The following is a 23,078-nucleotide window of genomic DNA, read 5'->3' as shown; positions in this document are numbered from 1 at the left end:
TTGCTAGTTTTACTTGTATCACATCTAGAATCCGGAGCTAAGCGTTAAGTTACTGCTTGTGCTTTCACTCTTTGCTGCGACTGCCCCTTTACTGTTAGCTGTGGACGTGTTCCAGTCTCTTCCTTCTTGGGGAAAACAGAACAAAGCCTGACTTTGATTTCCTTTCTTGCAGTCTGTCCCGGTCCAGTTTCTAGAGCGAGTGGGGCGTGCTTATCGTCTGTACCTCCTTATCATCCATTATCACTGCAGATGAACATTTTCTTCTGCTAGCATTCTGATAAAATTGCCGGGCCGAGGTCACCTGTTAATGACTTTTTTTTGTTAAATCCGGTGGACTTTTTTGTCACTTTTCCCTCATCTCCCTGAAGCTTCGATGCTGTTGCTCACACCCTCTTTGAACTCCTTGGCTTTTATGACACCATTCTCTTTCTGTGTCCTTGTTCTTAGGCCTGCTTCCCAGAATTCTTTGTGAATTCTGTACCTGAGTTTATCCACCGCATATGGGCTAGCTCAGGAGCTCTTCTCAGCGCTGACTTTTTTTGTTCGAGTTTACTTATTTTGAGAGGGAGAGAGAGAGCGAGCGCAAGCAGACTCTGAGCTATCAGCGCAGAGCCAGAGCCGGGGCTCGAGCTCACGACCTGAAAGATCATGACCTGAGCCGAGATCGAGAGTCAGACAGTTAACCAGCTGAGCCACCCAGGCGCCTCTGCGCTCTTCTGGTTTGCGCCTCGCTGTCCTTGAGTGAGGCGGCCCCGGGCCCCCACTGCCAGATGTGTGTGAGAGCCGCTGATCTCCAGTTACCATCCCAGTCCCAGGAGGGACAGTGTGGCGTAGCGGTTATGTGCCGGGACTTGGGAGTCACGCAGATCTGGGCTCACTCCTGCCTCCTCCGTTGTGTGACTTTGAACAGGTTAGCCTGTGTTTCCTGACCAGTAACCTGGTAATACAGTAACATCCTTCCACGAGGGCGTAGCTGAGGCCCTCAAGATTCAGTGATACCCGATGCAAGATCGCTTTATTTCGAGGTTAATGGCAGGCGAACACGGGGTGGGCCAGGGAAGGCAGGCAGTCACAACGTACTACCTGGACTTTATCCCGTTTGCGGTGCTCATTTGAGAAGGGCTCATTTCAGAAGAGCTCTGCCGTGCTGTTCACTCGCAGGAGTCATGACTGTGACCGCGGCGTGACGTGTCCGCGGTGCACACGGTTCAGCACCGTCCCGGGCACGTCGTGAGTACCGACGGAACTGCCGCCGTTGCCGCGTTGGACTCGGAGGTCTGCAAGTGTCTCGAAATCAACATTTCCACGACTCGAGTCCTCCTCCCCCAGATGCGTTGCCCCTGCTTCCCGGTTCTGTCCGTCGGGCTTCCTCCTCCTGTGCTGCCACCGTGGTAGCCGAGGCGGCTTTTCACAGAGCCCCTCGCTCCCGGCCTTGCTCTTCACCGAACGCACCCCTCCCCTGCTCGGGATCCCCAGCGGACGCCGCTTCCTCCCGGGCAGACCTGGTGTGGTTCGTGCGGGCGACAGGGCTTTCTGTGGTGGGGACCTCGCCATCTCCTGCCTTGGTTCCCGCAGTCTCCCCCTTCTGTTCTCGCCGTCACAAGCACTTGTAGGTTGAGAGGCTCGGCGAGCGCAGGGCCCTGTGCCCTGTGACACTTGCCACCGCCGCGTAGCACGTAGAGCCGCGTCAGGCGGCTGCTCGGTAATTGCTTTTTCCCCAGTGAAAGTTTTGTCGTGTCTGTGGTTTTGTGCACCGCGTTCCCTTTGCCTGGAACACCCTCCCCGTCCTGTACCTGCCCCGCTGGCTTGTGTTCTTCGCCTACCCTTCAGCCCACACGTGTCTCCAACAGGCCGCCCCTCGCGTGGGCCGCCCCTCGCATGCCCTGCCCTGCTCAGCAGGGGTAGATGCCCCTCCTCTGCTCGGGGAGCTCAGGACGTGGTCCTTTTAGTCCCCCTGGCCTTCTCACGGTCCTAACTTTGCCATGCTGGGCTAGAAAATCCCTGAGAGCAGGGACGATCCCTTATTTAGTTTCTGACTCGCAGTGCCCGTTTGACAAGCCTGCTTGGACACGTTCACGCTTCCGTATGCGGGGCTGGGGATGGTGTTGCAGCAGGCGGGAGCGCGAAGATGAAGCGGCAGAGGAATCCCTGGCGTCGTGCCCGTGGTTTAGTACTTCCTCCTCAAACGAGCATCTTCTGTCCTCTCACTTGCTCTCCGTATATTGTCGTGTTCATTGGAGTCGTTTGAGTGTTACGTTGCCCGAGTAAACGCTTCACTGTCAGAATTTAGAGAGTAGTTAGAAGAGCGGATAGATGGATTTTGGAGGACATCAGGAGGAAAAAAGCAGTCAAATCAGACAAATGGTAGGAAAGCCTGTTAGGTTAGCAGCAGGATCCTATTTATTATTTAAAATACTTTCATACTTGCTTATTACATATGGCCTCCTGCCTTGCTCCATTCCATGACCAAAGACTCCCAGTAACCATTTGTCTGAATTTCCCCCTGGGTACCAGGCGTCATGCTGAACGGAAGCAACAGAAAGAAGAGTAGAAGTGAAGGAGCTCACAACCCAGTGGGGACAGCAGTGCAAATAACCCTGCCAGTTAGCGTGACGGGTCATGTGTCAAACACTGAGAGCAGAGTCGGTGCAAGGAGGGCGTGGCAGGTCGGGGTGGGTGGGGGACCTCACGGAGGAGCTGGCCCCGTGTTCCATCTCAGACGTTCAGGGGACAGACTGCAGACGTCGTGTCTGGAGGGGCTGTGTATTCCCCTGGTCCACATTGACACTACTTTGCAATGATTTACAGTTCATTGTGGAGACAGTCCTGTATGTATGTATGTATATGCATATACATATATGTGTGTACATATACACACACAAATATATACATATGTATACATGTATATATATATGCAGAACTTTTCAGAAGAAGCAATTTCAGGTGCCAACCTCAGATACATAGATCAGCAGTATTCCAAAGATTTTGGTGCAGGATTTGTGCCGTGAGGATGTTCTAGGTTCCTACTTTCATAGCTGCCTTTTGGACAGAAGGGCCCTGTCTTAGGACGCCTCCCAACCCCACCGTCACCCTCCTTCTGGCCACCGTTATGTTTCACCTGGAATACGCATAACCTCAAAGTCTCCCCACGTCCGTCCTTGCCTCTCTAGTTAATACAGCAACAGTATGGCTACGATGATCTTTCTGAAGTTTTTCCCACTTCTTATCTGAAAATCTTTCAAAGGCTTCTGCCTTTTTCCTTTGAACAAAGGCCAAAATTCTTAATGTTTCTGATGAGGCCCTGCATTATGTGGTTCCATTTTCTGGGTGTTCTAAAGATTCCTGGTACATGGAAAGGGTATATCAGTCTTGGCTGGCACTGTGATTATTATTAATAGTCTCCTTGATTGTCTCCCTTGATCTTTCTCACATTTGGGAGACAGCCTGTCCTTGTCCTCCCTTAGGTGCGCGCCTGGTTTCCTCTGCCCCCCCATCTGGCTCCCTCGTGTTCATCTGTCTCGTGGCCCGCGTGTCCCCATGGAGCACGGAGCTCCTCGTATCACTCGTACCCATACCCGTGTACCTGCTTAATCGTTTATAATCATGTCTAAGGCCCGCCTTCCCCATTAGACTGTGAGACGTGGCGCGAGGTCTTGTTTTTTTCTCCATCTCTAACAGTCAGTATTGCGTCTCATGTAATTGGAAGGGTATTCAGATTAGGAGAGCTTAACTTCCGTTGGTAAGAGCGTGTTCTCTGTGTTAGCCGCCAAGTGTAGCCTAAGGTACCCAAATCTGCACACATCTACAGAGCTGTGGAGTCGTACTTGATCACGGCTTAGATGGCCATGGAGCGGCTCTCTGCAGTTTGAAATTATTTATGGTTACCATAGGCAAGCGGTGAAAATGTATGATAAAGCCTCCCTTACTTTATCGTGGAGTCCGAATTCTATTTACTTCATAGAGATACTCCAAAACTCGTGCACCTACCTTGTAGAGACACCGCAATTTATGGAGTGATTTGCTCCACAAATCACATGTCTTCCCTTTCTTAATTCTTACCTAGTATATCTGAATGTCACATGATGGTCATCTGTACAAAAGCACATTGGGAGCTTATCAAATGACTTTACTTATGTGGTTGAAATGTAATTTATACAGACAGAGTTCCTACCGCTCTTGTCTTTGCTCTCTTTCTAAACTAAGATTCCGCACCTTTGTGTAGTTTGGATTTAGTTTGCATTGAAATACGTTTTTAAATCTTAAATGTATATTTTGCTATATTTGGACTTGTGTGTATGGCTTTTCTTTTACATATGTTGTGTAAGATTCCATAGACAGTGTTATCTTAAGATATAGAATAATTTCTGTAGCCATCATGTGAAATTGTGACAATTCTGGCATTTTCTAAGATCGGATTTAATTGTATTCTAGCACAACAACTACTCTGGGGATATTCAGGTATGATAACTGAATGTTGTGTTTATTTGTAGCCTGATGTTTTTGTTCATTTGATTCTTTGAATCTTGTTTTTTCATTTACCTAAGTAGCTAGAAATTATGTTAACTTTTTTTTTTCTGATGCCAATAAATATTAAAGGAGAGAGGAAACTGTACCAATATAGGTGTATAGATGGGGGTTGGACACACCACAGTAAAACCATACCTAAATGACTTGAAAACATCCATTTCACAGAACACTTAGCCTCAAATGAAAGAATTCTGCTGAAATTTGTATTTTAAGCTGTGGTTTCTAGTGGGGGAGTAGGAGAGTGAACACCCCTTTCTTAATGATACACACAAATGTCTGTGATTAAAAAGGCTAGAGGGGAGCCAGTCCTGGGACTAGGGACCGTGGGGAGGAGCCCTACGGCGCCCCTGGTGGAGCCTGGCTCGCTGTGCCGCAGCCGGGAATGGCAGAGAGCACCCCCTTCTCGGCCCCCCCCCCCCTGAGGAAAGCAAAGTGGCTGACACCGTGCTCGTTAGGAGCAGTCGGTGATTGTTCTTACGGAGCCTAGTATGTCATTTTACGGACCGTCTTTTTTTTTTTTTTTAAATAAAAATATTTTGACCAACTGGTATTATTTTCCCCCAGTTCACGTTTCACCTGGAAAATTAGAGGTTGCAAGATTTGCTTTATGGAAATTGTTTTTATGGTAAATACTATTTGTGGAGTGGCTCAGTTCTTTGAAGTAACGTATACCCATGCTCAAACTGATTGGGAAACCCAAGTCATAGGTTATATTGACGATTCCCATAAATACGAAATTTGGTTTCTGGCTCGTAAGTGACGTGTCATCCACAGCTACTATTGCTAGATATTTTGAAGCCTTCACGGGGCCTGTAGTTTTGAGGTGTAATCAAAGAGGAAAGCGTGACGGCGGTAGGAGTAGGCGGTGTGGCTTCCGCCTGCCGTGGGGGCGCTCTGGGTGATGCCGGCGAGTGACCGCTCCAGTCGGTCACTCTCCTCTTCTAGACGAACTCCAGGAAGGCAGCCGCAGAGTGTCAGCGTGGACTTCCCGGGAAGAAATTTGGTCACCAGTGCGAGTTTTGAGCCACCTTGGCGTGGCCCGTGTTAGAGTAGCGACCCCCCGGACCCCCGTGGCACCCGCGGTGCTGCCACTTAGACGTGCCCGGTGCCAGATGGAGTGATGGCGGGCAGACGTGGCGCTTCCCTTTCCCTTCTTGACTTGGTCCTTCCTTCGCCTCCTTCCTTTTTGTTTCTCGGAAGGTGTGACCCCCCTCCAGCTTACCGTTTCATTGGACTTTCACTCGCACGTGTATTTACAGGGAGATTTGGGTGTCCCTTCGCAGTGGAGCGTGGCTAGAACCCATCAGCCGTCAGAGCTGCCGTTGCCGCCTTCTGTACAAACGAAGCACGGAAAGCTGTCGCCGTGCCCGCGGCCGCGATGCACAGAGTGGCCAGCCAGCTGCGCCTCCGACCAGTCGGCGCAAGTGTAGTGAGCCCCCAGTTAAGGAGAGCGTTCAGGACTGGGGTCTCTTGGAAAGTAAACGTTGGAGTAGTCTCTATAGTATCCTTTTGTCCGTGTCACAAACGTGTCCCGAAGTTAGTAGTGAACGGGAACAGGTGAACAAATAAGAACACAAATCAGCGCAGTCTTTGAAGAGTGATTGAGCGGGTTGATGTTACTAGTTTGGAAAGATGGACAGTAAAGCAAAAACCGCTCTTTAAAAGAGTCACTTCGGAGTTAGACAGTCCTGTCTGATGACAGGTTAGGTGAAACGTTTCTGTCTGCAGGGACTCCTTGAGTCCTGAACAGGTGACCTCTTTTGACAGTGCTGATGCTTTGAAAGGCCGAGGCGAGAAAAGCCAAGTCGTTTATCAAAATGGCACAAGACTGACTTGGCTGATACCGCTGGAGGCGCTTCAGCCTTTCAGTGGCTTTCTGACCCGGGGCGTGAAGATGTTTTTCTGCGTTAACATTCATACTTCAGGGTGAAAAGCTTAAATACAAACGAAATAGAAATCGGGACTTCAGATTGAATCCATCTGAAGCACTTAGAATTGTGTCTTAACTTCATTTTCTCTCTCCTTTATTTTCTCGTACGTTTTTTCAGTTGAGCATGACTGGTGTGTTAGTTGCATGTTATATGTGGTGTGGGTGCTTTATTGGCATTTTACTTATATGTTAATATTAGATTATTTTCCCGAAGGTGGGTGTATGTTTATAAGTTGCCGGTTGCGCGCAAGGGTACCAGATGGGAGTATCTACAAAATGCACGTCATGTGGCCCCTATTGACATAGAACAATGTGGTGCATATTTAATGTTTCGTTTTCAAAGTGCTCTGAATTTTAATTTCTAACTCTTTTTTGTATCCTTGCAAAATCATACCCTTGCCTTGGGTAGTCTATTAACTCAATTCAGTAAACATTTTTTTTAAGAACATTGTTGTTAAAACTTAATTATACAAAGTCTATTTTAATGGGGCACATAGGTCAAGGAGGCTATACTAGTCAAATTGCTGACGAGCTCTTAGGATTTCTTAAGTGTAGCTACGTGACTTACCCTAAATGACACAATGTAGAAACTGAGAGTGTTCAGCGTTTGGGTATTGACATCTCCCAAAGGTTGCAGAACTGTGCCCTGGCTTCAATTTCTGTGGCAGTCATTTTAAAATGTCTCCTAGTAACACGAGGGATCCTTTTCTTGGTAGAAGGTAAAGTCATCTTCCTGAGGTGTAAGGCTGTGAGGTAAGGGTGTCCTTTCTCGGTTAAAAAATAGTGATAAACCAGAGTTTCAAGGGGCTTGAGGTGTGCCTTTTTTTTTTTTATCATTTTTTCCCCCAAAATTACCCTTTTAGAGTCTAGAAATTGTATGTACGTTGGAAGAATATTGTTAGGTTTCCAGAAGATTGAATTTGAAATGCCGTTTATTTATTTATTTGCTGACACATACCTATAGGTACACAGTATTATTTAAACATTTTTTTCCCACTGGTGTTATAACTACTCTGAGGCACTAAATGCACTCGGTGCAAATGCTTGTGCACTAAGTACACAAGCCTTGGCGAGCCCGAATGTTATTTTCTGGGCCGGTGGTTAAAAAATCAGCAGCAGTCTTTTCCCCGAGACACACATCTCAGAGTCTTATTTATGAACCACCTGGAGGTGGGGACAGCCCCACCTGCCCAGCAGCGCCTGGCTGCCCCGCTTGTTTCTCCCCGAAGCATTTCCACAAAATCCCAGGGCTCCAAAGAGCCCACCGTAGTCAGTAAGAAGTAGAGAGGTAGAAGCTGCTGGGAAAAGTTGTGAATGCGGTCCATACTCGGGCATGTGAACGGAGCGGTCTTGGGACCTAGAGCCTCATCCACATCCTCTCTCCAGATGAGAGGATTCAGGGCCCCACAAGACTGAGTGACACCTACCTTAGGCATCCAGTTAGTACGTGGAAGGAAACTGTGGAAGACTCCTCACGGCCTCAGCTTCAGAGAGTGCTGGTCACTTGCATCTGGGACCCCATTATCACGCCCCTCCCTTCATCCTGCGCAGCTCCTGGAAACACGAAGAAAGGAAATTTGTATTGCGTATCCTTGTAAATTACTTAGCCTTAAGTAGAATGGTACCTGTTTAAGCTTTTCCCACATTTTCTTTGATGCTTTTTTTGGTGGACAGATAACCACTGAAAGTTATTTTCTGTGTTGATTCTATTTGTAGAAACTTACAGGATCATTTTAAAAATGCATGTAAATGCATTTTATGGATTGATTTAAAATAAGCACTCTCCAAAGAGAATCACTTCTCCCATAAATACAAGCGCACATGCAGATTCTCTGTCGTTACTTAAAACTTATTTTAGCCCGGTTGTGCTGAATGTTCGCATTTTTACAGCGTCCTTAAACCTTCTAAAAATGGCTTCGTAGTACTACGTAATCTGTAAGACTAGAAGGCTAGACAAGTTAGAGTAGGGTTGTATGTATTTATAACATCTCTGTGTATGATTTACAGGAAGACCGTGTACCCAGCTGCAGCTTCTAAATCCAGAACGATTTGCACGTCTTATCAAAGAAGTAATGAATACATTCTGGCCTGGCCGAGAGTTGATTGTTCAGTGGTATCCATCTGATGAAGACAAAAATCACCCATCTGTTTCTTGGCTTAAAATGGTTTGGAAGAATCTCTATATACATTTTTCAGAGGATTTGACTCTATTTGATGAGATGCCACTTATCCCCAGAACTACACTAGAAGATGGTCAGGCGTGCGTGGAGCTCATTAGACTCAGGACTCCATCGTTAGTCATTTTAGATGATGAATCCGAAGCACAGCTTCCTGAATTTTTAGCAGATATCGTACAGAAACTTGGAGGGATTGTCCTTAAGAAATTAGATGCCTCCATACAGCATCCACTTGTTAAAAAATACATTCACTCGCCGTTACCAAGTGCTGTGCTGCAGATAATGGAGAAGACGCCGCTGCAGAAATTGTGTAATCAGATAGCTTCGCTACTTCCCACGCACAAAGATGCCCTGAGGAAGTTTTTAGCTACCTTAACTGATAGCAGTGAAAAAGAGAAAAGAATAATTCAGGAGTTGCCAATATTCAAGCGGATTAACCACTTATCTGGTCAGGGCATTTCCTCGTATACAAAACTAAAAGGCTGTAAGGTCTTGCACCATACCGCCAAGCTTCCACCGGATCTGCGACTCTCTCTCTCAGTCATAGACAGTAGTGACGAAGCTACCATTCGCTTGGCAAACATGTTGAAGATAGAGAAGTTAAAGACCACCAGTTGCTTCAAGCTCATCTTAAAAGATATTGAAAATGAATTTTATTCACACGATGAGTTGACACACCTTATGTTATGGACCCTTGAGAATCTGTCCTCCCTTAAAAACGAGAATCTGAATGTGCTTGATTGGTTAAGGCCATTAAAATTCATTCAGATTTCGCAGGATCGGATGGTGTCAGCCGGCGAACTCTTTGATCCTGATCTAGAAGTACTAAAGGATCTCTTTTATAGTGAAGAAGAAACCTGTTTCCCACCCGCAGCTTTTACCTCACCAGATATCCTGCACTCTTTGAGACAGATTGGTTTAAAAAACGAAGCCAGCCTCGAAGAAGCTGATGTTGTGCAAGTGGCAAAAAAAATCGAAGCCTTACAGGTCAGTTCTTGTCCAAATCAGGAGGTTCTTGTAAAGAAAGCCAAAACACTCTTACTTGTTTTAAACAAGAATCATACGCTGTTGCAGTCATCCGAAGGAAAGATGACCCTGAAGAAAATAAAATGGGTCCCGGCTTGCAAGGAAAGGCCACCAAACTATCCAGGCTCGTTAGTCTGGAAGGGAGATGTCTGCGACCTCTGTGCCCCACCAGATATGTGCGATGTAGCCCATGCAATCCTGGTTGGCTCGTCACTTCCTCTTGTTGAGAGCGTCCATGTGAACTTGGAAAAAGCTTTGGGCATCTTCACAGAACCTAGCATCAGTGCGGTCTTAAAACACTTTAAAATTGTTGTTGATTGGTATACTTCGAAAACCTTTAGTGATGAGGACTACTATCAGTTTCAACATACTTTGCTGGAAATTTACGGCTTCATGCATGATCATTTAAATGAAGGGAAGGATGCTTTCAGGGCCTTACAATTTCCGTGGGTTTGGACCGGCAAGAAATTTTGTCCCCTCGCCCAGGCTGTGATAAAACCATTCCATGATCTTGATCTTCAGCCCTATTTGCACGGTGTGCCTAAAACCATGGCAAAATTCCACCAACTGTTTAAGGAATGTGGTTCGATAGAGGAGTTGACGTCGGATCATATTTCCGTAGTCATTCAGAAGGTGTATCTCAAAAGTGACCAAGATCTCAGCGATCAGGAAAGCAAGCAAAATCTCCATCTTATGTTGAATATCATCAGGTGGCTGTATAGCAATCAGATTCCAGCCAGTCCCAACACACCAGTTCCTATACATCACAGCAAAAACCCTTCTAAACTTGTCATGAAGCCAATTCATGAATGCTGTTACTGTGACATCAAAGTTGATGACCTCAATGATCTACTGGAAGATTCGGTGGAGCCAATCATTCTGGTACACGAGGACATACCCATGAAGACTGCAGAATGGTTGAAAGTTCCATGCCTCAGCACAAGACTGATCAATCCTGAGAACATGGGATTTGAGCAGTCAGGTCAGAGAGAACCGCTTACTGTAAGAATTAAAAATATTCTGGAAGAATACCCATCAGTGTCAGATATTTTTAAAGAACTGCTCCAAAACGCCGATGACGCAAATGCAACAGAATGCAGTTTCATGATTGATATGCGAAGAAATATGGACATTCGAGAGAATCTTCTAGACCCGGGGATGGCGGCTTGCCATGGACCTGCTCTGTGGTCATTCAATAATTCTCAATTCTCCGATTCAGATTTTGTGAACATAACTAGGTTAGGAGAATCTTTGAAGAGGGAAGAGGTTGACAAAGTTGGAAAATTTGGTCTGGGATTTAATTCCGTGTACCATATCACCGACATTCCCATCATTATGAGTCGAGAATTCATGATAATGTTCGATCCGAACATAAACCACATCAGTAAGCACATTAAAGACAAATCTAATCCTGGGATCAAGATTAATTGGAGTAAACAGCAGAAAAGACTTCGGAAATTTCCCAATCAGTTCAAACCGTTTATAGACGTATTTGGCTGTCGGTTACCTCTGACCGTAGAAGCCCCTTACAGCTACGATGGAACTCTTTTCCGACTGTCCTTTAGAACGCAACAGGAAGCCAAAGTGAGTGAAGTTAGTAGTACCTGCTACAATACGGCAGATATTTACTCTCTTGTGGATGAATTTAGTCTCTGTGGTCACAGGCTTATCATTTTCACTCAGAGTGTGAACTCCATGTACTTGAAGTACTTGAAAATCGAGGAGAGCAATCCCAGCTTGGCGCAGGATACGGTGATCATTAAGAAAAGCCCCTGCTCTTCCAAAGCAGTGAGTGCCCCTGTCTTAAGTGTTTTAAAAGAAGCTTCTAGGCTCATGAAGAGTTGCAGCAGCAGTAATAAAAAGCTTCCTGCCGATGCCCCCAAGTCGTCTTGCATTCTTCAGGTCACAGTTGAAGAATTTCACCATGTGTTCAGGAGGATTGCTGATTTGCAGTCACCGCTTTTCAGAGGTCCAGAGGATGACCTAACGGCTCTCTTCGAGATGGCTAAGTCTGGCCAGTCGAAAAAGCCGTCAGATGAGTTGCCTCAAAAAACAGTAGAGTGTACCACATGGCTGATATGCACCTGCATGGACACAGGAGAGGCTCTAAAGTTTTCCCTGAATGAAAGTGGGCGAAGACTAGGGCTGGTTCCCTGTGGGGCCGTGGGGGTTCTGCTGTCCGAAATCCAGGACCAGAAGTGGGCTGTGAAGCCACACATGGGAGAAGTGTTTTGCTATTTACCCTTACGAATAAAAACAGGATTGCCGGTTCACATCAATGGGTGTTTTGCAGTTACTTCAAACAGAAAAGAAATCTGGAAGACAGACACGAAAGGACGATGGAATGCCACCTTCATGAGGCACGTTATTGTGCGGGCTTACTTGGAGGCCCTCAGCGTCCTACGCGACCTGGCTACTAATGGGGAGCTAATGGATTATACTTACTACTCGGTGTGGCCTGATCCTGAATTAGTCCATGATGATTTTTCTGTCATTTGCCAAGGATTTTATGAAGATATAGCTCATGGAAAAGGGAAAGAGCTGACCAAAGTCTTCTCTGACGGATCTACGTGGGTTTCCATGAAGAACGTGAGATTTCTGGATGACTCTATACTTAAAAGAAAAGATGTGGGCCCAGCAGCCTTCAAGATATTTTTGAAATACCTCAAGAAGACCGGGTCAAAGAACCTCTGTGCTGTTGAACTTCCTTCTTCAGTAAAAGCAGGATTTGAAGAAGCTGGCTGCAAACAGATACTGCTTGAAAATACCTTTTCAGAGAAGCAGTTTTTTTCTGAAGTGTTTTTCCCAAATATCCAGGAAATCGAAGCAGAGCTCCGAGATCCCTTAATGAACTTTGTTCTAAATGAGAAAATTGATGAGTTCTCAGGAATTCTTCGCGTTACCCCATGTATCCCTTGCTCTTTGCAGGGGCATCCTCTGGTGTTGCCATCAAGGCTAATCCACCCTGAAGGACGCGTCGCCAAGCTGTTTGATATTAAAGATGGACGCTTTCCTTATGGCTCCACTCAGGATTATCTTAATCCTATTATTCTGATTAAGCTGGTTCAGTTGGGCATGGCCAAAGACGACATTCTGTGGGACGACATGCTAGAACGTGCACGGTCAGTGGCTGAAATCAATAAAAGCGATCACGCTGCCGCTTGTCTGAGAAGCAGCATCCTGTTAAGTCTCATTGATGAAAAGCTGAAAATCAGGGATCCCAGGGCAAAGGATTTTGCTGCAAAATATCAGACAATCCCCTTCCTTCCGTTTCTGACAAAGCCGGCAGGATTTTCTTTGGACTGGAAAGGTAACAGTTTTAAGCCCGAAACCATGTTCGCAGCGACTGATCTTTACACGGCTGAGCACCAAGATATAGTTTGTCTCCTGCAACCAATTCTAAATGAAAACTCACATTCCTTCAGGGGGTGTGGTTCGGTGTCACTGGCTGTTAAGGAGTTTTTGGGATTACTGAGGAAGCCGACAGTTGATCTGGTTGTGAACCAGCTGAAAGAAGTTGCAAAGTCAGTTGACGACGGGATAACATTGTACCAGGAGAACATCACCAATGCTTGCTACAAATACCTTCATGATGCAATGATGCAAAATGAGGCCACTAAGATGTCAATTGTTGAAAAGTTAAAGCCCTTTAGCTTCATTCTAGTTGAGAATGCATATGTGGACTCAGAAAAAGTGTCTTTTCACTTGAATTTCGAGGCAGCACCCTACCTTTATCAGCTGCCTAATAAATACAAAAACAATTTCCGTGAGCTTTTCGAAAGTGTGGGCGTGCGGCAGTCATTTACTGTTGAGGACTTTGCCCTTGTTTTGGAATCTATTGATCAGGAGAAAGGAACAAAGCAAATAACAGAAGAGAATTTTCAGCTTTGCCGGCGAATAATTAGTGAAGGAATATGGAGTCTCATTAGAGAAAAGAAACAAGAATTTTGTGAGAAAAATTATGGCAAAATATTACTGCCAGATACTAATCTTAAGCTTCTCCCTGCTAAATCTTTATGCTACAACGATTGTCCCTGGATAAAAGTTAAGGACACCACCGTGAAATACTGTCATGCTGATATACCCAGGGAAGTAGCTGTGAAACTAGGAGCCGTCCCAAAGCGACACAAAGCCTTGGAGAGGTACGCCTCCAACATCTGTTTCACGACACTTGGCACGGAATTTGGGCAGAAAGAGAAGCTGACCAGCAGAATCAAGAGTATCCTTAACGCCTATCCTTCAGAAAAGGAAATGTTGAAAGAACTTCTTCAGAATGCCGATGATGCAAAGGCCACAGAAATCTGTTTTGTGTTTGATCCTAGACAGCATCCAGTTGACAGAATATTTGATGATAAGTGGGCCCCCCTGCAAGGGCCAGCGCTCTGTGTGTACAACAACCAACCTTTCACGGAGGATGACGTCAGGGGAATTCAGAACCTTGGAAAAGGCACCAAAGAAGGAAATCCCTGTAAAACTGGGCAGTACGGAATAGGGTTCAATTCTGTGTATCATATTACCGACTGCCCTTCTTTCATTTCTGGCAATGACATCCTGTGTATCTTTGATCCTCATGCCAGATACGCACCAGGAGCCACATCCGTTAGTCCTGGACGCATGTTTAGAGATTTGGATGCAGATTTTAGGACACAGTTCTCAGATGTCCTGGATCTTTACTTGGGAACCCACTTTAAATTGGATAATTGCACAATGTTTAGATTTCCTCTTCGTAACGCAGAAATGGCAAAAGTTTCGGAAATTTCTTCAGTTCCGTCGTCAGACAGAATGGTCCAGAACCTTTTGGACAAATTGCGGTCAGATGGGGCAGAACTTTTAATGTTTCTTAATCACATGGAAAAGATTTCTATTTGTGAAATAGACAAAGGTACTGGAGCCCTGAATGTGCTGTATTCTGTAAAGGGCAAAATCACCGACGGGGACAGACTGAAAAGAAAACAGTTTCACGCATCTGTAATCGATAGTGTTACAAAAAAGAGACAGCTCAAAGACATACCAGTCCAACAGATAACCTATACTATGGACACTGAAGACTCCGAAGGAAATCTTACTACGTGGCTAATTTGTAATAGATCGGGTTTTTCAAGTATGGAAAAAGTGTCTAAGAGCGTTATATCGGCTCACAAGAACCAAGATATTACTCTCTTTCCACGTGGCGGAGTAGCTGCCTGCATTACTCACAACTACAAAAAACCCCACAGGGCGTTCTGTTTCTTGCCCCTCTCTTTAGAGACGGGATTGCCGTTCCACGTGAACGGCCATTTTGCTCTAGATTCAGCCAGAAGAAATCTGTGGCGGGACGATAATGGAGTTGGCGTTCGCAGTGACTGGAATAACAGTTTAATGACAGCATTAATAGCTCCTGCATATGTTGAATTGCTAATCCAGCTAAAAAAGCGCTATTTCCCTGGTTCTGACCCAACACTGTCGGTTTTGCAGAACACACCGATTCATGTGGTGAAGGATACCTTAAAGAAGTTTTTATCGTTTTTCCCAGTTAACAGGCTTGACCTACAACCAGATTTATATTGTCTAGTGAAAGCACTTTACAGCTGCATTCACGAAGACATGAAACGCCTTTTACCTGTTGTACGGGCTCCAAATATCGATGGCTCGGATTTACACTCTGCGGTTATAATTACTTGGATTAATATGTCTACTTCAAATAAAACCAGACCGTTTTTTGACAACTTACTGCAGGATGAATTGCAACACCTGAAGAATGCAGATTATAACATCACGACCCGCAAGACGGTGGCAGAGAACGTCTATAGACTGAAACACCTCCTTTTAGAAATCGGTTTCAACTTGGTTTATAACTGTGATGAAACTGCCAATCTGTACCACTGCCTTATAGATGCGGATATCCCTGTTAGTTACGTCACCCCTGCTGATGTTAGATCTTTTTTAATGACCTTTTCTTCTCCTGACACTAATTGCCACATTGGGAAGCTGCCTTGTCGTCTCCAGCAGACTAACCTAAAGCTTTTTCATAGTTTGAAACTTTTAGTGGATTATTGTTTCAAGGACGCAGAAGAAAATGAGATTGAAGTGGAGGGACTGCCCCTTCTCATTACACTGGACAGTGTTTTGCAGACTTTTGATGCAAAACGACCCAAGTTTCTAACAACGTACCATGAGTTGATTCCATCCCGCAAAGACTTGTTCATGAATACGTTATATTTGAAATACAGTAATATTTTATTGAACTGTAAGGTTGCAAAAGTGTTTGACATCTCCAGCTTCGCTGATTTGTTATCCTCTGTGTTGCCTCGTGAGTATAAGACCAAAAATTGTACCAAGTGGAAGGACAATTTTGCAAGTGAGTCTTGGCTTAAGAACACGTGGCATTTTATCAGCGAGGCTGTAAACGTGAAAGAAGATCAAGAAGAAACACAACCAACATTTGACATTGTTGTCGATACCCTAAAAGACTGGGCGTTGCTTCCAGGAACAAAGTTCACCGTTTCAGCCAACCAGCTTGTAGTCCCTGAAGGTGATGTTCTGCTTCCTCTGAGTCTCATGCACATTGCAGTTTTTCCAAATGCCCAGAGCGATAAAGTCTTTCATGCGCTCATGAAAGCTGGCTGTATCCAGCTTGCTTTGAACAAAATCTGCTCCAAAGACAGTGCATTTGTTCCTCTGTTGTCCCGTCACACTGCAAACATAGAGAGCCCCACAAGCATTTTAAAGGCCGTACATTATATGGTTCAAACATCAACCTTTAGAACCGAAAAATTAGTAGAAAATGACTTTGAAGCACTTCTGATGTATTTCAACTGCAATCTCAGTCACTTGATGTCCCAAGACGACATAAAAATTTTAAAGTCACTTCCATGCTACAAATCCATCAGTGGTCGCTACATGAGCATCGCAAAATTCGGAACATGCTATGTACTCACAAAAAGTATTCCTTCAGCTGAAGTGGAAAAATGGACACAGTCGTCGTCATCTGCATTTCTTGAAGAAAAAATACACCTAAAAGAACTCTATGAGTTGCTTGGCTGTGTACCTGTAGATGATCTTGAGGTATATTTGAAGCACCTCTTACCCAAAATTGAAAATCTCTCTTACGATGCAAAATTGGAGCACCTGATCTATCTGAAGAATAGGCTGTCAAGTATTGAGGAACTGTCAGAGATCAAGGAACAACTTTTTGAAAAACTGGAAAGTTTACTGATAATCCACGATGCGAACAGTCGACTAAAGCAAGCGAAACATTTTTATGATAGAACGGTGCGAGTTTTTGAAGTTATGCTTCCCGAAAAATTGTTTATTCCTAAGGACTTCTTTAAAAAATTGGAGCAGCTTATAAAGCCCAAAAATCAAGCCACCTTTATGACCTCCTGGGTGGAATTCTTGAGAAACATTGGACTAAAGTACATCCTATCTCAGCAACAGTTGCTGCAGTTTGCTAAGGAAATCAGCGTGAGAGCTAATACAGAAAACTGGTCTAAGGAAACACTGCAAAATACAGTTGATATCCTTCTCCATCACATATTCCAAGAACGAATGGATTTGTTATCTGGCAATTTTCTGAAAGAACTTTCTCTAATACCGTTCTTGTGTCCTGAGCGGGCCCCTGCAGAGTTCATTAGGTTTCATCCTCAATATCAAGAGGTCAATGGAACGCTTCCTCTCATAAAGTTCAATGGAGCACAAGTAAACCCCAAATTCAAGCAGTGTGATGTGCTCCAGCTCTTATGGACATCCTGCCCTATTCTTCCAGAGAAGGCCACACCCTTGAGCATCAGAGAACAAGAAGGTAGTGACCTTGGTCCGCAGGAACAGCTCGAACAAGTTTTAAGTATGCTTAATGTTAACCTGGATCCTCCTCTTGATAAGGTCATTAATAACTGCAGAAACATATGCAACATAACAACATTGGATGAAGAGATGGTAAAAACTAGAGCAAAGGTCTTAAGGAGCATATATGAATTTCTCAGTGCAGAAAAAAGGGAGTTTCGGTTTCAGCTGCGGGGTGTTGCTTTTGTAATGGTGGAAGATGGTTGGAAACTCCTGAAGCCTGAGGAGGTAGTGATAAATCTAGAATACGAATCCGATTTTAAACCTTACTTGTACAAGCTGCCTTTAGAACTTGGCACGTTTCACCAGTTGTTCAAACACCTAGGTACTGAAGATATTATTTCAACCAAGCAATATGTTGAAGTGTTGAGCCGCATATTCAAAAATTCTGAAGGAAAACAGTTAGATCCTAATGAAATGCGCACGGTTAAGAGAGTAGTGTCCGGCTTGTTCAAGAGTCTGCAAAATGATTCGGTCAAGGTGAGGGGTGATCTCGAGAACGTCCGAGACCTCGCGCTGTACCTTCCAAGTCAGGATGGCAGACTGGTGAAGTCGAGCATCTTAGTGTTTGATGACGCGCCACATTACAAAAGTAGAATCCAGGGGAATATCGGCGTGCAGATGTTGGTTGACCTTAGCCAGTGCTACCTAGGGAAGGACCATGGCTTTCACACTAAATTGATAATGCTCTTTCCTCAAAAACTTAGACCTCGTTTACTGAGCAGTATACTTGAAGAACAGCTAGACGAGGAGACTCCCAAAGTTTGTCAGTTTGGAGCATTGTGTTCTCTTCAGGGAAGATTGCAGCTACTCTTGTCTTCGGAACAGTTCATCACAGGACTGATTAGAATTATGAAGCATGAAAATGATAATGCTTTCCTGGCCAATGAAGAAAAAGCCATAAGACTTTGCAAAGCCCTAAGAGAAGGATTGAAAGTGTCCTGTTTTGAAAAGCTTCAAACCACACTAAGAGTTAAAGGTTTTAACCCTATTCCCCACAGCAGAAGTGAAACTTTCGCTTTTTTGAAGAGATTTGGCAACGCGGTCATTCTGCTATACATACAGCATTCAGACAGCAAGGACATTAACTTCCTGTTAGCATTGGCAATGACGCTGAAGTCTGCGACGGACAATCTGATCTCTGACACTTCGTATTTAATTGCTATGCTAGGTTGCAATGATATTTACAGGATCAGTGAGAAACTTGACAGTTTAGGAGTAAAATACGACTCTTCTGAACCATCGAAACTTGAACTTCCGATGCCTGGCACTCCAATACCTGCTGAAATCCATTATACTCTGCTTATGGATCCAATGAATGTTTTTTACCCGGGAGAATACGTTGGGTACCTTGTTGATGCTGAAGGTGGTGATATCTATGGATCGTACCAGCCAACGTATACGTATGCAATTATTGTACAAGAGGTTGAAAGAGAAGATGCTGATAATTCTAGTTTTCTGGGAAAGATCTATCAGATTGATATTGGTTACAGTGAATATAAAATAGTTAGCTCTCTCGATCTCTATAAGTTTTCAAGGCCCGAAGAAAGCTCTCAAAGCAGAGACAGTGCCCCTTCTACACCGACCAGCCCTACCGAGTTCCTAGCCCCTGGTCTACGAACCATTCCTCCTCTTTTCTCCGGCAGAGAGAGCCAAAAGACCTCATCCTCGAAGCATCCATCCCCCAAAAAGCTCAAGGTGAATTCTTTACCAGAAATTTTAAAAGAAGTGACATCAGTGGTGGAGCAAGCTTGGAAGCTTCCAGAATCGGAAAGGAAAAAGATTATTAGGCGGTTGTATTTGAAATGGCACCCTGACAAAAATCCAGAGAATCATGACATTGCTAATGAAGTTTTTAAACATTTGCAGAACGAAATCAACAGGCTAGAGAAGCAGGCTTTTCTAGATCAAAATGCAGACAGAGCCTCAAGGCGAACATTTTCAACCTCAGCATCCCGATTTCAGTCAGAGAAGTACTCGTTTCAAAGATTTTATACTTCATGGAATCAAGAAGCAACGAGCCATAAATCTGAAAGGCAACAACAAAATAAAGAAAAAAGCACACCTTCAGCTGGACAGACTTACTCTCAGAGGTTCTTTGTCCCTCCCACTTTCAAGTCAGTTGGCAATCCGGTTGAAGCGCGTAGATGGTTAAGACAGGCCAGAGCAAATTTTTCAGCTGCCAGGAATGACCTTCATAAAAACGCCAATGAATGGGTGTGCTTCAAATGTCACCTCTCTACCAAGTTAGCTTTGATCGCCGCTGACTACGCTGTGAGAGGGAAGTCCGATAAAGATGTAAAGCCCACCGCACTCGCACAGAAAATAGAGGAGTACAGTCAGCAGCTTGAAGGGCTGACGAATGATGTCCACACGCTGGAGGCCTATGGCGTAGACAGTTTAAAAACAAGATACCCTGATCTGCTTCCTTTCCCGCAGATCCCAAACGACAGGTTCACTTCTGAGGTTGCTATGAGGGTGATGGAATGTACCGCCTGTATCATCATAAAACTTGAAAATTTTATACAACAGAAGGTGTGAGGTATTTAAAGGAAAAAAAAAAAAAAAAAAAAAAAAAGCGGAGCCAGACCTTGACTGTGTTGTAGCACAAATATGAATGCTGTACGTCCTTAGGCTTCATTGCCAGTTAGTTATTTAAGAATGGTAAAGCACATTGCAGGTTGTTTGGGAAGAACTTTGGAGTTGTTGTTAACGTGCATATCAACAGAGGACCTTGGCCGACCTTAAAAGAAAATTATTTTGAAGGTGGTAAGCTGCAGAATTGCTAGATGTATTTGAATGGCTAGGATGGCACATTATTGAACTGCACTTTATGTAACCAAAGCTTAGCGGTTTGTTCGATGCGAGTCTGTGTGTGTCCGTGATCAGGATGGAGGTGTCTTTTATGTTTTTAACGCGGTATTTTTGAAGGAGCTTATGAAACACTGGACATACCACTGGTTTAAACAAATAAGGGGAATCAAGTCTTTGGAGCTGATCGTTTCTTTAATTAGATCCTCTTTTGGATGCATCATTATCAGCTGGATCTGATTATGAATTTGTTGCAATTTTACATCGTAAATAGTACATTTAAAAAATGGTACAGTATTTTAATCCTGAATATTACTTGATTAAGAGTATGCACATAGTACTCCTTAGGGTGCACTGAGTGCACTTTACATCTTTCTTTTAAGTGGTTTTTTACACCTTCTGTTTACAGGCTCCTTATCTCATGAAGATGATGTTTGGAAAACTCAAAATGGCGGCAGTTCTTATCACCAGATGTCAATATCGCGTCCAAGAACTGCGTGCCAAAACGACATTTGTCAACTGTTAGAACATTCGCTTTCTGTTTGTACATATTTTCCACAAATATCATAATTTATATAGCGCGACTGAACAGGATGCAATCTTTTGTTGTCTAAAGGTGCTGCAGTTAAAACAAAGCTTTTCTTTCCACATGGCACTTAGTGGAGTTTCTTGGATTTTACTTTTGAAGACGTTAAAAAATCAGTGTGAAATCCTTGTGACAATGTCCAGTAGCTTGTGACAGTTTATTGCATTTTCCCCATGAATGATTCGGAACTGACATTTGATTTTTCTCATGCTTGAGTGTCCTCCTATATTGTATTCACTTTGGCATATTTCTTTGGCAGAATGTAAAAGAGAGGTAATGATAATTATTAGTTTATACAAGTGTGCTGGCTGTAGATGATGCTAAATATAATATTTTATGCAATTAAGGGCTTATGGAACATATTCAAACTTTTTTACTTTTATTGGGAATAAGGAATGTTTGTGCCTCCACTATTGTATTGCTTCTGGATGTGAAGCTATGTAATTACTTCTGCTATTATATTAAGTGCCATACTTTTAATAAAGCAAATGTACATATGAAATTATTGTAACTGGTATTTCCTGAAAAGCAAACTTAGTACCTTCCTATATAAAGTTTTTGATATGTGCATATATGTATGTTTGTTGGAAATGTTTAGGATAGAATTTTTTATTACATTTTATATTAGCATTTTAGTAGGCTTTTTATGATTGAATATAAAGTACTTGATATATACTGAGTTTATTAGGTGCTCATTGGTTTTGTTAAGACTTCATTTTTCCTTTTTAGGGAATATGATTAGCTGACATATACAGTATGGGTGTATATACATATATACATATGTATCTTCGGAAGTAGACCCAGTAAATACGGTTCTTCCATAGGTGGAGGCCGAATTGATATTTACCTTGCCCCAGCAGAGGGCCGCATGTCTGGGGCTAATTTACACTTGAGCCCTAACAGAAAATGTTCATCATTAATACCTGAGGCACAGGTCTTCAAGGCTAGGTAGACCAGAGCTAAGAGTTTACTGTTCTGGGGTTTAGCAAATTCTGGATCGCTAGCTGTCTGGAACTGTCTTGAGAAGAGCTTGCTCCTTTGAAACTCACACTTAGCACTTGGAACATATTTTACTGTTTTTTGATACTGAAATTTACACAGAAAACCTTGTCTGGCCATTATGCTAGTTGAGGTTAGTTGGGGTTCTTTTTCTATACTTATTTTTTTAAAAAAACAAGGTTCATAATCCCTTATATAAAACCCTTGGATCCAAATCTATTTCAGAAATCAGATTTTAGAAAGTTAATACGAGCATTCCCATCAGGGGTGGGTAGCGCTCTTAAACACATTAAACTCCTGCCGGGAAACCGATGGACACTCACGCTAAGCTGAACGCGCAGACGTGGTAAATAACCTCACCTTAAGTTAGGTCAGATCTTGCCACCAGTAGTTTGCAGCAGACGCATTTGCAAAGTGTTCAGATTTTTGGAGCTTTTTGGACTTTGAAATTCAGGGTTAGGGAATTTTTGACGTGAACTAATTTTTGTATTTTCTTATTTTTGCTTTCCCCCTATTTTGCTTTTCCTCCTTTTGGAAAATGGAAACTGGGCCTGCGTGTGCAGCAGCTGCAGTCCGGGAAGGAGTGGGCTGGTTCTTCGCTGCCAAAGGGGGTGGGGGGGTGGGGGTGGGGAGGGAAGCGCCCCCTGCAGGCTGAGCTGTTCACAGCGTCCACGGGGAACTCAGGGAGACCCCCCGCAGACCAGATAGTTTCAAAGGCAGTGGGGAGGGGGGGTGGGGTGGGACGCCGAGAGCCCAAGGATGATGCTGGCAAAATGTACAAATCGTTTTCATAAAGAGGGGTTCACGGGTCTGATAGGCAGGTGTGTGGGATTCTCTCCCGTCAGTGCCCATGGACATCTTCCCTACTAAAGACGTTCTGCAGATCTCAAGGTTAAAATTTGTAGTGCTGGGAGAAAAGACCAATTACAGGTTTTAATCAGTCATGCGTTAAGCAGGGTTCTACCTGAGAACCCAGGACCAGAAGGTGCACGGATACACATACGTGAAGACCTCTATTTCCGGGAAGTGACCGTGATTGTGGGGGCTGGCGAGCGTGCAATCCAGAGGGCAGGGGGACACCACAGGCGGCCAACCCCCCCAGGCGGGGCTCAAGCCGAGACAGTCTGCCGTGGACCGTCCTCACCCTTCGGCTTCCAAAGCTTTTCCCATTGAGCAGATATGGCTGAAGGTAGTGCCATTC

The 23,078-nt window shown here is 44.2% G+C and overlaps 2 protein-coding genes across 2 annotated transcripts in view; one reads left to right on the top strand and one right to left on the bottom strand.

Annotated features, from left to right (window-relative positions):
• The window catches only part of SACS (sacsin molecular chaperone), a 41,531-nt gene extending 20,151 nt beyond the window's left edge, over positions 1 to 21,380 (top strand). Inside the window, exon 9 of the mRNA XM_049646710.1 lies at positions 8,465 to 21,380. Within this exon, the coding sequence (XP_049502667.1) occupies positions 8,465 to 20,022 (11,558 nt within the window). The 3' untranslated portion in view covers positions 20,023 to 21,380. The remainder of the gene's footprint in view (positions 1 to 8,464) is intronic.
• The window catches only part of SGCG (sarcoglycan gamma), a 146,983-nt gene continuing 131,835 nt past the window's right edge, over positions 7,931 to 23,078 (bottom strand). Inside the window, exon 8 of the mRNA XM_049646719.1 lies at positions 7,931 to 8,011. Coding sequence (XP_049502676.1) covers positions 7,982 to 8,011 — 30 coding nt within the window. The 3' untranslated portion in view covers positions 7,931 to 7,981. The remainder of the gene's footprint in view (positions 8,012 to 23,078) is intronic.

This window comes from Panthera uncia, assembly GCF_023721935.1.
Source record: "Panthera uncia isolate 11264 chromosome A1 unlocalized genomic scaffold, Puncia_PCG_1.0 HiC_scaffold_16, whole genome shotgun sequence".
NCBI classification, from domain to species: Eukaryota; Metazoa; Chordata; class Mammalia; order Carnivora; family Felidae; genus Panthera; species Panthera uncia.
This window is presented reverse-complemented; position numbering and strand designations above follow the sequence as displayed.